This window comes from Ranitomeya variabilis, chromosome 3, assembly GCF_051348905.1.
Source record: "Ranitomeya variabilis isolate aRanVar5 chromosome 3, aRanVar5.hap1, whole genome shotgun sequence".
In the NCBI taxonomy this organism is placed as follows: Eukaryota; Metazoa; Chordata; class Amphibia; order Anura; family Dendrobatidae; genus Ranitomeya; species Ranitomeya variabilis.
The window spans coordinates 30488333-30503577 of record NC_135234.1 but is presented as its reverse complement, the minus strand read 5'-3'; the positions used below and the strand labels follow the sequence as shown (position 1 = coordinate 30503577).

General features: G+C 39.4%; 1 protein-coding gene across 2 annotated transcripts in view; it reads right to left on the bottom strand.

Annotated features, from left to right (window-relative positions):
* Positions 1-14316: 14316 nt before the first annotated feature.
* The window catches only part of HLCS (holocarboxylase synthetase), a 160564-nt gene continuing 159635 nt past the window's right edge, over positions 14317-15245 (bottom strand). For both annotated transcript variants that reach the window (XM_077293885.1, XM_077293886.1), the window contains one exon: positions 14317-14817. In XM_077293885.1, coding sequence (XP_077150000.1) covers positions 14646-14817 — 172 coding nt within the window. In that variant the 3' untranslated portion in view covers positions 14317-14645. The remainder of the gene's footprint in view (positions 14818-15245) is intronic.

Sequence of the window (15245 nt, the reverse complement as noted above, 5' to 3'; positions counted from 1 at the left end):
GTGATGCACTGATTATAGCACTTATTTTGTGATACACTGATTATAGCACGCTTATTTTGTGATGCACTGATTATAACATGCTTATTTTGTGATGCACTGATTATAGCATCCTTATTTTGTGATGCACTGATTATATCATGCTTATTTTGTGATGCACTGATTATAGCACGCTTATTTTGTGGTGCACTGATTATAGCACTCTTATTTTGTGATGCACTGATTATAGCACATTATTTTGTGATGCACTGATTATAGCATGCTTATTTTGTGATGCACTGATTGTAACATGCTTATTTTGTGATGCACTGATTATATCATGCTTATTTTGTGATGCACTGATTATAGCACGCTTATTTTGTGATGTACTGATTATAGCACGCTTATTATGTGATGCACTGATTATATAGCACGCTTATTTTGTGATGCACTGATTATAGCATGCTTATTTTGTGATGCACTGATTATAGCACTTATTTTGTGATGCACTGATTATAGCACGCTTATTTTGTGATGCACTGATTATAGCATGCTTATTTTGTGATGCACTGATTATAGCACGCTTATTATGTGATGCACTGATCATAGCACGCTTATTTTGTGATGCACTGATTATAGCACGCTTATTATGTGATGCACTGATCATAGCACGCTTATTTTGTGATGCACTGATTATAGCACGCTTATTTTGTGATGCACTGATTATAGCATGCTTATTTTGTGATGCACTGATTATAGCACTTATTTTGTGATGCACTGATTATAGCACGCTTATTTTGTGATGCACTGATTATATCATGCTTATTTTGTGATGCACTGATTATAGCACTTATTTTGTGATGCACTGATTATAGCACGCTTATTTTGTGATGCACTGATTATAGCACACTTATTTTGTGATGCACTGATTATAGCACGCTTATTTTGTGATGCACTGATTATAGCACTTATTTTGTGATGCACTGATTATAGCACGCTTATTTTGTGATGCACTGATTATAGCATGCTTATTTTGTGATGCACTGATTATAGCACTTATTTTGTGATGCACTGATTATAGCACGCTTATTTTGTGATGCACTGATTATAGCACGCTTATTATATGATGCACTGATCATAGCACGCTTATTTTGTGATGCACTGATTATAGCACACTTATTTTGTGATGCACTGATTATAGCACGCTTATTTTGTGATGCACTGATTATAGCACGCTTATTATATGATGCACTGATCATAGCACGCTTATTTTGTGATGCACTGATTATAGCACACTTATTTTGTGATGCACTGATTATAGCACGCTTATTTTGTGATGCACTGATTATAACACGCTTATTTTATGATGCACTGATTATAGCACACTTATTTTTAGTACTATTATGGCATTATAATTTGGGGGTCGCACTGTGGGTAATATTTTTATTTTTGACCACTGAGCAGCCGAATAGGGAATGAATGAAGCGGAGATCGAGCATGCCCTGGTATGCCAATTGGTGCGAGTCTCAGATAGGACCCCCCCCGCCAATCCACAAGCCATGACCTAGCCAAAGGATAAGTGATAACTTCTCTTCCCCAGACAACCGCTTTAAGGAGCCCTGGAGGTGAAGGCATTAGACAGGGGCTGCAATATTGCACCAGATATATGATGGAAGCCGCCAGAGAAGAACATGTCAGGGTTCGGTTCCGGTTTTTCTAGGGGGTCCCCTGGCGTCTTGTTCCGTCTCTGTACACGGCACAATCTGAATCTGCCAGAGTCTGACTCTCTCAGAGGGAATGATGTTTCGGTTCCACAAATTATCATGCGATGAGGCTACACTGAATCTGGTCAAAGGAGAAAGCGTGCGGAAGACGAACAGCAGAGTCCGGAGCCGGCGGTGAGATATGGCAGCGCGGCAGCAGTAATGACAGCGCTGAATGCTTGCAGAGGTTAACATTTCGCTGAACTCAATTCATTTTTTTCCTTTTTTTCTCAATACGTTATGTTATCGGGAGTCACAAGCATCCAACCCAAAAATATAAGACAATCAATCATTTTTTTGTCATTTAATGACCTTTCCTTAATTTACAAGTAATTTAAAAAAAATAAAATTTGAAAAAGAAAAAAAAAATCTTATTTTTGCACCATACTAATAGTGTTTTCACTTCTTCATCCACATGGCAGACTTTTTTATTTTTTCCTGTAGATTTGGGCAGATTTTTCATCATATCCAAGAATATATGCAAGAATTCTGCAACAGAAATATACAAAGAAAAATACTGCAGATAAATATGCACAAAATTTCACCGGTGGATGCCAAATTTGTGGATTTAGTCTGCCGCTAATCTGCCACATTTGGGCTTATCTTTGAATCGTTGTGGAAACATTACATTTTTTTAAGTGCCATCTTTCTAGTTTGCATTTTATGATGGTGTCTTTTCCCTATGTATGAGGTTTGTTTGTAAGATCAGGTATGTAAGAGGTAACGTCTCTCCTTGTGGAGAGTGATATGCCAGTGTAAGGAGACTTATAGGCCATTCAATGCTTCTCCGGGAAATTTAAAATGCAAATTGCCTCTTCAGAGAGGACTTGAATTCCAGCGCCACCTATTGGAAGTAGTAATCCTAAAAGTCAATGCCGACCCACATGACTTAGCAAAAAAGCCAATATAAATATCAAAAGACTGACCGTCACTTCTAATCAGAAAACTGCTGTGAACAGGTGCATACTAAGAGGTCATCTCCATTCCATTGGGAAAAAAGGCAATCCAGAAACACGTGTTTCAGGGTGATGCCCCTCCTCAGTGCAAAACAAGAGATTTGATTTGGCTGTATGAGAGGCCTCCGATAGGGATCTAAGGGGTAACGTCTCTTGTCATGGAAAGTGACATGCCAGTTTAAGGAGACGTTTAGGCCATGCAATGCTCAGGTATAAATCCTCCCACGTAAGACACCACTTAAGTTTATTTCTTGACACCTTTTTCTCATTTTTGCCCCTTGTTTTCTCGCCCTCCCCGGCAGGATTACAGGGGTAAGTACATTATCAGTGCTCTAAGGGCCCCAATAATAGCAGCTGCTCGGAAGATGCACAGATCCTGCACAGAAAACTGGAATTCTCTTTGGTAAAGCTCATTCTTCCCGAGACTAAATGGACTTGATGACAAACAGCATTTCTGCTCGGGTAATGGAGCTGGCTGAGGATCTGGGGACGTTCCTGGAGGATCTCCTTCTTCTCTGACATCTCCACACTTCATTAGTTTTCATTTGTACAAGGGAAATTAAATAATAGCATCATTCTTCCATAAAGAAGTCACAATCATGGAGACTGTTTCCTATTAGCTTGGAAACCAAAGGAAAGAGCGAGGAATGAGGAGAGAACGAGACCCGAGTGGCTGGAACTTTAGGGTTTCGGGAGATTTATATATATATATATATATATATATATATATATATATATATATATATATATATATATATATATATATATATATATATATATATATATATATATATATATATATATATACATATACATATACATATACATATATATAAAAGTATTCGGCTCCCTGGAACGTTTCAACCTTTTCCCACATATCCTGCTTCAAACATAAAGATACCAAATGTACATTTTTGGTGAAGAATCAACAACAAGTGGAACACAATTGTGAAGTTGAACGTAATTTATTGGTTATTTTAAATTTTTGTGGAAATTCAAAAACTGAAGAGTGGGTCATGCAATATTATTCGGCTCCTTTACTTTCAGTGCAGCAAACTCACTCCAGAAGTTCATTGTGGATCTCTGAATGATCCAATGTTGTCCTAAATGCCTAATGATGATAAATATAATCCACCTGTGTGTAATCAAGTCTCCGTATAAATGCACCTGCTCTGTGATAGTCTCAGGGTTCTGTGTGAAGCACAGAGAGCATCATGAAGACCAAGGAACACAACAGGCAGGTCTGTGATACTGCTGTGGAGAAGTTTAAAGCCGGATTTGGATACAAAATGATTTCCAAAACTTTTAACATCCCAAGGAGCACTGTGCAAGTGATCATATTGGTGTAGATCTCTGCAGTTCATCCAGAGTGATCATGGGCCTCTTGGCTGCATCTCTGATCAGTCTTCTCCTTTTTTGAGATGACAGTTTAGAGGGACGGCCGGGTCTTGGTAGATTTGCAGTGGTATGATACTCCTTCCATTTCAATATGATCACTTGCACAGTGCTCCTTGGGATGTTTAAAGTTTTGGAAATCATTTTGTATCCAAATCCGGCTTTAAACTTCTCCACAACAGTATCACGGACCTGCCTGTTGTGTTCCTTGGTCTTTATGATGCTCTCTGTGCCTCACACAGAACCCTGAGACTATCACAGAGCAGGTGCATTTATACGGAGACTTGATTATACACAGGTGGATTATATTTATCATCATTAGGCATTTAGGACAACATTGGATCATTCAGAGATCCACAATGAACTTCTGGAGGGAGTTTGCTGCACAGAAAGTAAAGGGGCCGAATAATATTGCACGCCCCACTTTTCAGTTTTTGAATTTCCACAAAAATTTAAAATAACCAATAAATTTCGTTCAACTTCACAATTGTGTTCCACTTGTTGTTGATTCTTCACCAAAAATTAACATTTGGTATCTTTATGTTTGAAGCAGGATATGTGGGAAAAGGTTGAAAAGTTCCAGGGAGCCGAATACTTTCTCAAGGCACTGTACATACAGAGCTCACAGAACTAGTACATTCATGTATAAACATGTACAAAGTTGCCAATTGGAAATAAATTGGATATTTTTCCAATGTTCTTAATAAAAAATAAATGCATCCATATTTTTTTTTCTTAAAGGGAACTTATCGGGATAATCTTACTGAAACTAGTGGTCTGTTTTAATAGAACACAATGTGACAATAAAAAAGATACCTGTCTTGTTGTGATCTGATGTTCGAACGCTGAGAAATTAAGGATGGAAGCTGCATGCAAATGAGTCTAGAAGTGCACTGGGGGCGTGTTATTGCACTATGACACTGACACACCCTCAGTGCATTTCAAAGATAATTTGCATGAAGATCCAAAGCTTAATTTCTGAGCACTAGCACATCAGACTATTACAAAACAGGCATTGACGTTATTGTTGTGCTGTGAACTATACAGGCATACAACTAGCTTCAGTACTAAAATCATCCCATAAAGATCCCTTTAAATTTTGAGGAGCTCGTACAGATTACTGTGAATCTCATCACAGGTCACAGTAAGTGCAGCTCATGTCTTCACACAAGTATTCTGGGCTGTAGACATTTATTAGTTTTAGACACTGTGATTTCCAATGTAGTGTTACAAGCTGACCATAAAAATTATAGACTGACAGGCAGGGCCGCCATCAGGGCATTATTGTCCTTACTGCTGTATGGGGTCCGGTGAGAAGAAGCACGGAGGGGGGCCCGGACTGGACTCACCGGGCCCCAGGGGCAGGATTCAGCTGGTTTAGCAACAGAACGTGAGTCCTTGGACAAAATCTTTTGGCCAAAACAAAAGCTGCTGGCTGTGTGTGAGATCTGGTGTTCAATGGGAAATGTTAGTGTGATTGGTGAGGACATTGTGCAAAAGTGGAGTTTATCCAAGAGAGGACGATGGGTCTGTGGAAGGTTTGAGAGGTTGAGTCTCATGGGGGCCCAAACATTTTGCCTGTATGGAGCCCTGAAATTCCTGGTGGCAGCCCTGCTGATTGCAATGAAGACGTGAAACAATAATGGACAGTAATAAAGTACCGGTAAAGTCGAGGGGAGTAGTATAGTACTGGTACAGTCATGGGTGATAGTATAGAACCGGTACAGTCACGGGCAGCAGGATATTACCGGTACAGTCATGGGAAGTAGTATAGCACCAGTACAGTAATGTACAGTAATAAAGTACCAGTACAGTCATGAGCAGTAGTTTAGTACCGGTACAGTCATGGACTGGAGTATAGTATCAGTACAGACATGGGAAGGAGTATAATACCGATACAGTAATGGATAATAATAACGTACAGGTACAGTCATTGGAAGTAGTATAGTACCAATACAGAAATGGGCAATATAGCACCGGTACAGTAATAGACAGTAATACGGTACCGGTACAGTCACGGACTGAAAAATAGTACTGATACAGTCAGGAGCCAGAATATAGTACTGGTACAGTCATGAACCGGACTATAGTACCAGTACAGATATGTGCAGGAGTATATTACAGCTACAGTCATAGGTGAGAGTATAGTACCAGTACAGATATGTGCAGGAGTACATTACCGATAGCCATAGGTGACAGTATAGTACCAGTACAGTAATGGGTGAGAGTATAGTACCGGTGCAGTCATAGACCGGAGTATAGTGCCAGTGCAGTCATGGGTGAGAGCATAGTACCGGTACAGTCATGGACCGGAGTATAGTACCGGTGCAGTCATGGACTGGAGTATAGTACCGGTACAGTCATGGGCAGGAGTATAGCACCATACAGTCATGGGCAAGAGTATAGTACCGGTACAGTAATGGAGCGGAGTATAGTACCGGTACAGTCATGGGTGAGAGCATAGTACCGGTACAGTCATGGGCAGGAGTATAGTACCGTACAGTCATGGGCAAGAGTATAGTACCGGTACAGTAATGGAGCGGAGTATAGTACCGGTACAGTCATGGGCAGGATTATAGTACCGGTACAGTCATGTACTAGAGTACTGGTATACTGGTCCAAGTACAGCCTCCATTTTGGGTTCCAATATTCTGCACTCTTTGCTGTTGAAATGACCTTAATGGAAAGGTGGATCCATCACATCATGATAAGCAAAGCCAGATCATTGTATAGAAAAAGGAGAACAGTACGAGTACAGTAATGGGCAGAACCATATAACCGACACAAGCATGGGCCGGAGTATATTTTCGTTAGGTTTTCCACCTATGGAGATATTATTTTCTTTTACTTAAACACGTGTATTTGGGGTTAGAAATCCTTTCTGTAATTTGGTTTCCTTAGAAATGTTGCACTGTTTTGCTTTTATTGGCCCATACCCACACACACCACCCCTGACACATTCTAGTCTATTGTCATAAATCAGCTGAGATGAGATCAGAAAAAGACAGATCAGAGTCTAAAACTCACTTATTGGCCCATCAGAACGAGCTCACTGACAGGTTCTCAGTTAACCCATTCTGAAGATAGTTTAACAAAGAGATAACAGAAGGCGAACGCTGCAACATTTTTAAGAAAACTGAAATGCAAAAATGACTTTTTATCCCAAATACACGTATTTAAGTTAGAAAATTCTCATTCACTGACAGCCAGCAGTTATTGACATTCAAAGTTTAACAGGAACATTTCATTATTTAGTTATTTTTTTGTTGTTATTTACATTGTTATTTCATTTTTTGTGACTTTTGTTATTTAGAATCCACAACAATGTCCGGGAGACCTGCGCCCCGCGCCGCCTGCTCTTACTCACATGGCTGATCCAGATTGTGCCTCCTCCGTGTTTCCGTGTTACTCCTGGTTCCAGTTTCCCCTAAATGTTCTTATTCATTTCCATGATGAAGTGTGAACATGGTGCAGCTGCAGGTAGCGGAGGGTCTGGTGCGTTGGGGGGTTGTACACGTGATACAGATTGATACAATATCTGTTACTGCCCGTTACATTCAGTGGCGACAAAAAGTTTTCTATTTTTTTTTAAAGTGTGATTCCTTCTGTCTGGTTGTTGTGACGCCATTTTCCTGGTGATGAATAGAAAGTGCCTGAAGTCGTCATCATACAAGACCGTCATTGTCACCACAAAGCTTTAGAATATGGGAATGGTCAGTAAATGGAAGAAAACTGACGGCCAAACGCTTTGCATCTACTATTTATTGATCACAACATAGCGAGTGATTCATTGTTTCCAAAGCCAAAACTTAGGATTTTGTAGGTTTAATTACTGCACCCTCCGACCACTCGGGTATAAGACATCCTAGGGGATCTTGATCCTTTCCATTTGCAAACCTGCAAAGAATTCATGTTTATTGCTAGGGGTCCTGGCCCCAACTCGTGGCCCTAACTCATCCCTATAGGGTGTAAATCAGGAGGCGATTGGCAACAGGCGAACATTGTTCTTTGGTAACCAATATTTGACAAAATTGGATGTGTGCTTAGGATCATGGTCTCGCTGGAATTTGCAGCCCCTGCCGACGTTGGTTTTACCATGTGGCAGCATTACGTTCTCCAGTATATCCTTGTACATAGTAGCATTCATATTTCCATCAATTCTAGGCAATAATCTGCATATGGATACAAAGTATCCATTAATCAAAATGTATTGAACAGATTTAAATAAAACCATGCACCACACAAAAAAGAAAACACGTGTGATGATCCACAAAGAAGGTAATTCAAGTAAAGAAAAAGAAGCGATGGTAAATCAAGTGTGAATTAGGGCACAAATGCCAAATCTACTCAGCTAGTCATGAAAAATGGCTGCTTAATGGACATTAATTGTATACGTCTAAAGTAGATCTCTACTTTGTCCAGCTAGATCATTAAAATAAGGCTAAGTTAACTCATTGCTCACTCATAGTGAAAGCACAGAGTCCTTGGGACTATCACAGCCACCCCGACGCGCGTTTCGCACTAATGCATTCTCAAGCAGAAGACCAATGGCAGATGCAGAAAAACAGCCCCAAACCATGACATTGCTACCACCATGCTTCACTGTAGGCGTTTGGTACCTTTCATCTTTACGTTTTCCAATTGGGCGGTATTTATAATGCTTGCAGAATAATAAGCTTCCTGACACCTGGGGTTAACATGGCTTTGTCTTTGTCATGTTTTAACTGAAAAACACAGAAACAAAAAAAAACTACAAAAATTTCAGGCAAAAAACATTTGGCTCAGCAAATGTTGAAAACTAACACATAAAGAGATAAAACAATGTCAAACACAATTTTCATCCTTATAGCATCCTTATAAATCACCAGGAAAATGGCATCACAGCAACCAGACAGAAGTAATCACGCAAAAAATGCAAGTCATTTGACATCTGAGCCGTTGTAAAGCTGGAGCAGCAGGGAGGGCGCAATATCCATGCTGGACTGATGTTTAAGATGCACATTTGGTCTGCTATATTCGTTATACACAAGGGCATACACGTTACAGGAGCAGCACTAAAGGCACTGGAGGGGCTCAGACCGGCATAATCTCTCCTTAAGCACTCGGAAAAGGGCACTAAAGAAAGCAAACAAGAGAGGAGCATCTGCTTTCAGGACCCAGTGCATTAAAAAAAAAAGTATCTGGCCATTTTTTGATTGCTTAGGACATTTGCACTGAATTCAAACCAAAAACAGCACCACCCCTGGGCTCAGGTTGTATGTGGCATCGCAGCTCAGTTCTGTTCACTTTGAGATGAGCTACAGCACCACACACAACCTATAGGGGGCGATGGTGTAGGTTTTTGGAAGAAAGCAGCCATTATATAATTTCTAATCCTGTACAACCCCTTGAAGCCAAGCCAATAAGCACAGAACTACCCTTTAATCATGAGTCGTATATAGACATACCATAATTCTCTCTGCTAATGTGATCGTGTACATGACTCCTAACTTTGGTTGCTTCCTTGTGGTCCCTACAGAGATCAGTTGACAGAGTTACTAATCTGGTGGTGCCCCCAAAAGAATTTGGTGAGAAGAAGGGGCTTCAATGCGGAATGCAGTCTCTATATACAGTCACGGCCGAAAGTGCTGACAAAGGATCATCAAGATCTCTGGAGATGGACTTGCAACCTTGAAATTGTTGATATTTTTAAACAATCTTGGTTCTCAAGTCCTCAGACAGTTCTCTTCTCCTCTTTCTGCTCTCCGTGCTTAGTGTCACACAGACACACAATGCAAAGCTTGAGTCGACTTCTTCCCTTTTTATCTGGTCTTAGGTGTGATTTTTACATTGCCCACACCTGTTACTTGCCACAGGGGAGTATGAACGAGCATCACATGCTTGAAAAAAAGTTGTTTAACCACAATTTTTGAAAGGATGATAATTTTGCCCTGCCCATTTTGGGGGTTTTGTGTGAAACTATGTCCAATTAGCCTATTTTTTTTTTCAGTTTTTTTGTGTGGCTCCAATACACACAAAGGGAATAAACATGTGTAATTGCAATAATTTTCTGGGAGAAATACTTCATTTAGCCATGACTGTATAAGAAAAACAACTCCGCTTCCTGATAGACTTCAAGGTGCAGCTAGTCAATGCTGTGTCACTACTTCAGGCATAGGAGTCATCAGTCAAGCAGCAGGAAGCACAGGACGGGGAATAGAGCCGGAGTGACAGAGGCTTGGGATCTACCATAGCTCTTCAGCCTCATTTGCATATCAATTCAAAAGCTGATTTCACGGTAACTGAGGAACAGACCGGCCATGTAAAGGTGTTGCTGGACTTGTCTTTGAAAGAGCTACATGCACAGATAGTTTGGGTTGTGAAATCCTGCTGACAGATTCCTTTTAAATGCCCAGGTGTATAATCTAAAATATATTTATTTTACAATTAAGGCAAAAATTTTATTTTGGACAAGTGGACATGGCCTGACATTACGGTGTAGATGACAGCATAGATGGACAAGAATAAAAGTTTTCTAAGCACATTATTTGGATAACTAACCACCCGAAGGTACTTTATTTTTTGTTTTATTTTTTGCTTAAATCCAACATAAGATGTGAAAAAAATATAAAGTTTATAAATTGTTACAATTTAAATTGTATTCGGTTTTTTATCCTAATCATAAACGTAACATTTGACCTAACCCTATCTTTAACCTTAACCCTAATCCTAGAACTATCCCTATCTTTAACCTTAACCCTAATCCTAGAACTAACCCTAGCCCAAACCCTAACATTGGACCTAAACCTACCATTAGACCTAACCCTAATCCTAACATTAGCCCTAATCCTAGCTGTAACCTTAAACTTAGCCCTAATCCTAGACCTAACCTTCGATCTAAACTTACACCTAACCCTAGCTCTAAGCCAAGCCATAGTTAGGGTTACACAAAAAAAAATTGTAAAAAATGTAAAATTCATTAGAATGTTAGAATTGATGTTTTTGTTTTGCTTGAGCTGTAAGTTAACAGCCGGGGCACGGAGATCTCAGCGCTATGTGCAGCGCAATCTAATTCTGAAGCAACAATGTAACAAGTCATTACTGTAGAATAAGGCCCATAAATGAAGATCGTAAAACGTTGTATCAGCAGTCATTAAAGGGTTGGAAGTCTATGCAATGCAGCCCTTCCAGATCTGGGTATAAAAAAAAAACCAATTGTTCATCCTGTGCTTCCTGGTTCATGAATAGAAAGCCAGAATGACACCTAATGGGACTGAGCTGCAATACCAGACAGTATGCTGGTGCTGTTTCTAATCTCACACAGGAAAGTTATATCTGTACATTTATATTTCAGAATATCATTAACCCCGTATGTGAGGGTTTAGCCGTATATTCCTCCACATCTACCAGAGATTGTCGGCCCCAGCCAGGAAAACATGTTATTTATTGCATATCAGCGCTTATATAAATTCTTAGCCTCCATAAACCTCATAAATAATCTCTGATTTATATATCCTGAAATCAGAAACAAATTACCCTTTTTTTATCTTTCATATACAATGAAATTAGTAAATATCTAAGCAGATTGAAATGTGCATGGTCTGTAGAGAATCTCCCCGGGGAGCGATGAAAGCCGCTGCTATTCATAACCCGGTCTGCGGGGACGCTTTAATACTAGACGTGCACAATAGGATATTATATTCTTTCTGGAGGGTTTTTCTTTTCTTTTTTTTTTTTCTTCCCTGAAAGTTATTTGCGTTAAATAAATAAAAAGAAAATGACCAATTTGAAAGTAATGTAGTAATGTATCCTGAGCGGGGGCCAGAAACCTGCAGCTGCGGCACCGCGAGCCGACACGGGAGATCCTGCAGCGTCCGGACAGGAAAATGGAATATCTTGCACCTATGACGATGATCAGACAATACCGTTACCTGCGTGTGTTTGTGTATATATATATATATATATATATATATATATATATGTGTACAGTTAGGTCCAGAAGTTTGGGAATTTTAGCTCTATACCAAAACATATTAAGGATACAGCTATATCATCGGCTCAGCTTTAATGTGGGGTATTCACATTCTAATTGGAGTAAGGGTTTAGGAATTAAAGCTCTTTAATATGTAGCCTCCCCTTTTTAAAAGGACCAACAGTAATTGGACAATTATCTCAAGAGCTCTTTAATGCATAGGCTTTCCCCTTGTCAATCCATCAACAATTAAGCAGATAAAAGGTCCGGAGCTGATTCCAGGTGTGGCATTTGCATTTGGAAACTGTTGCTGTGAACCCTCAACATGCGGTCAATGGAAGTGAAACAGACCATCATTAGGCTGAAAAAAAAAGGAAGAAATCCATCAAATAGATGGCAGAAATGTTAAGAGGGGCCAAATCAACAGTGCGGTACATTCTGTAAAAAAAAAAAAAAAAAAAAAAAAAAAAAGCGCACCCACCGATCAGCTTGCAAATTGTCTCTTCAGAGAAGAAGATAAGAACTGTAGTGCCAACTATAAGAAGTAGCCATCTTAAAAGTCAATATCAACTCTCTAACGAGCCGTGTCACATGACTGCAGATAATAACAGACACCGAGTGCAGTGCCAGAGACTTAGTGCTGGACCTGGGGGGGGGGGGGGGAGTAAAGAAAAGTTTGTTTTATAAAACAAACTGCAGCCGGGGAATGAGTGGTTTTCGAAAACATTTGATGAATTGACCACTTTTTTGCTCACGTCCTTTTAGAGTAAACAGTTGAACAATTTTTTCAATTAACTTTAATATGTCGCTATTAAAGGGATTTTCCCACAAACCAATTTAATTTTAAAGTTGATTTTAATCAATAGATCATGGAATAGTAATAATTTTCACAATTGGATATGATTAAATAAAATGTTCCTGTGCTGAGATAATCTTATAAATGAGCCCCTGCTGTGTACTGTGTAATGGTTGTGTCTGACCGGGCAGGAACTTGGTCTGATCATACCACATCTCCTGGGCTGGGGGGCGGGGAGAAAAAGAGAAGAAACAGACATTACAGAATGAGATCGCAGCCGATTCTTTTTTTTTTTGTGATGTAAAACATTTCCCTGCCTGTTTATAAAAATGTTTTACCTCAAAGAAAGAAACAATTGTGATCCCCTGCTGTAATGTCTGTATACTCTTTTGCTTCCCCTCTGCCCAGGAAATGTGGTATGATCAGACCATGTTCCTGCAGACACGGCCATTACACAGTACACAGCAGGGACACATTTATAAGATTATCTCAGCACAGGAATATTTTTTTAAAACACATCCAATTGTGGAAGTTATTATTATTCCTAGATCTATTGATTAAAATCAACTTTTATTCAAGAGTAAAACCCCTTTAAGTTTTTAACTGCGCTGAAAAAAAAAAAAAAAAAAAAGTCACAGTTTTTTACAACTTTACTACCACTATAAAGTACATTGGGCTTCACAGAAGGGGGCTGGAAAAAATTAGTATAATTTATGCTAGAAAGTGGCTTCATAGGTCTGAGCTCCTGGCGCATGTACAGCAAGAGATACGCATGCTCTACATATAATTTTTATTTTACTTATTTGGCTGTATTTTGGGATAAAAATCATTTTTGCAGTTGACCTCAATTAAAAACGTTGCGTCGTTTGGCTTTTACAGGCTCTTTGTTTCACTGCGCATTACTGGTCGCAAAATGAGCTACCTTAGAATCTGTCAGTGAGTTCATTCTTGATGAGGGGTTTGTGACTCAAAAAAAAGAAAAAGAGTCAAAAAAGACTTTCTGAGCTTCTTTCAGTAGTTTTTATGTCCAAATAAAGGTTCAGCTCCAAGTTAATGTTGTCCTTAATCAGATGCAAAAAGTTCAGAAATGGGCAAGATAAAGGGAGTTCCAAACTCCAGTCAGACTGAGCTCGTTCTGCAGCAGGAATGTGTAGGGAAACAAAAAGCCGATAAAAAAAGGCAAACGCTACAAAATGTTTATTGAAACCAAATTGGAAAAAATATTTTTATCAACAAATTCATGCATTTAAGCAAAAAAATAAAAAATCCATATGCCTTATTTGCATAAAATCGGAAGACTGCTATAATCCAAATTCCTTCAATGAGACTTTTTTTTGTATCTAGCGCAGGAGCCAAACCTGCCCAGTGTTAACCAAATTTGACAGGTATGATCCATATGTGACCCGAGAGAGCTAGAGGGGATAATCCATGCCTCAATATAAGGAGTGAAATAAGTATGTGAACCCACCAATAAACCTTCATCAAACCACTAGAATCATTTTCCTTTATTTGCATGGTAAATAAAATTTTATTTGACAGCATTCAAAGCCCCCAATACTCCCAAATTCATGTAAGCAAGTCCTTAAGAGAGTACACCCCGCTAATATACAGCATTTCCATGGATCATATAGAAATGCACAATAAAGGAAAACTAAGAAAGGGTTAATACATCCAAACATCAGAGAAATCACCTACAACCATCCACGTGGTATTAAAAAATATATCTATTTCAGACAGTGGCCGCCGCCGGTCACCAATCTTGGGAATGTCTACGTTTAGGAGAAACGCACAGCGCTCCTGTGTGCGGGCTAGGACGACTTCGGTATAATCAAGTTTCTGATCATGTCAAAGGAGTTGCCGTCAGGATGGACGGTGACAACGTCTTTCCCTTCTTGGAGAATTTGAAGGAACCCAGAGTCATCTATGCCAACGATCCAAGCTAAAGGGCCGTCCTCACCTCCAAGTCGAATCTGCTGACCACTAAAATAAAAACATACAAAAAGATAGGGGGTAAAGAGTTAACTCTTAGCATTCTTGGATTGTCTATTATTGTCAGTAGATTTGAAACATGATTTTGCGATACTTTGTTGGGAGATGTTTATGCTCTGTGTGTCTATGTGGCCGTGTGGTGGTGATGTGAATTGCAGCACGTTGAGGGTTTTTTGTTTGTTGAGTTGCAATAATGTATTGCATTTGTTTTGTGAGAATTTGGAGCCTTTGACAACATTTATGGAAAAGGAACAGTGGTCACATCTGTTTGGAAATGACCAGCAACCGCTAGGAATAATTAATAAGGACTGTCCCTACTTTAGTCTTTAGGTCAATCATCTGTTTCAAGAAATGCCAAGCAAAATTTGGGGGAAAGGGGCACAGGGCTTGGATGGGTCACAGGGCTCCTTTAATTTTAG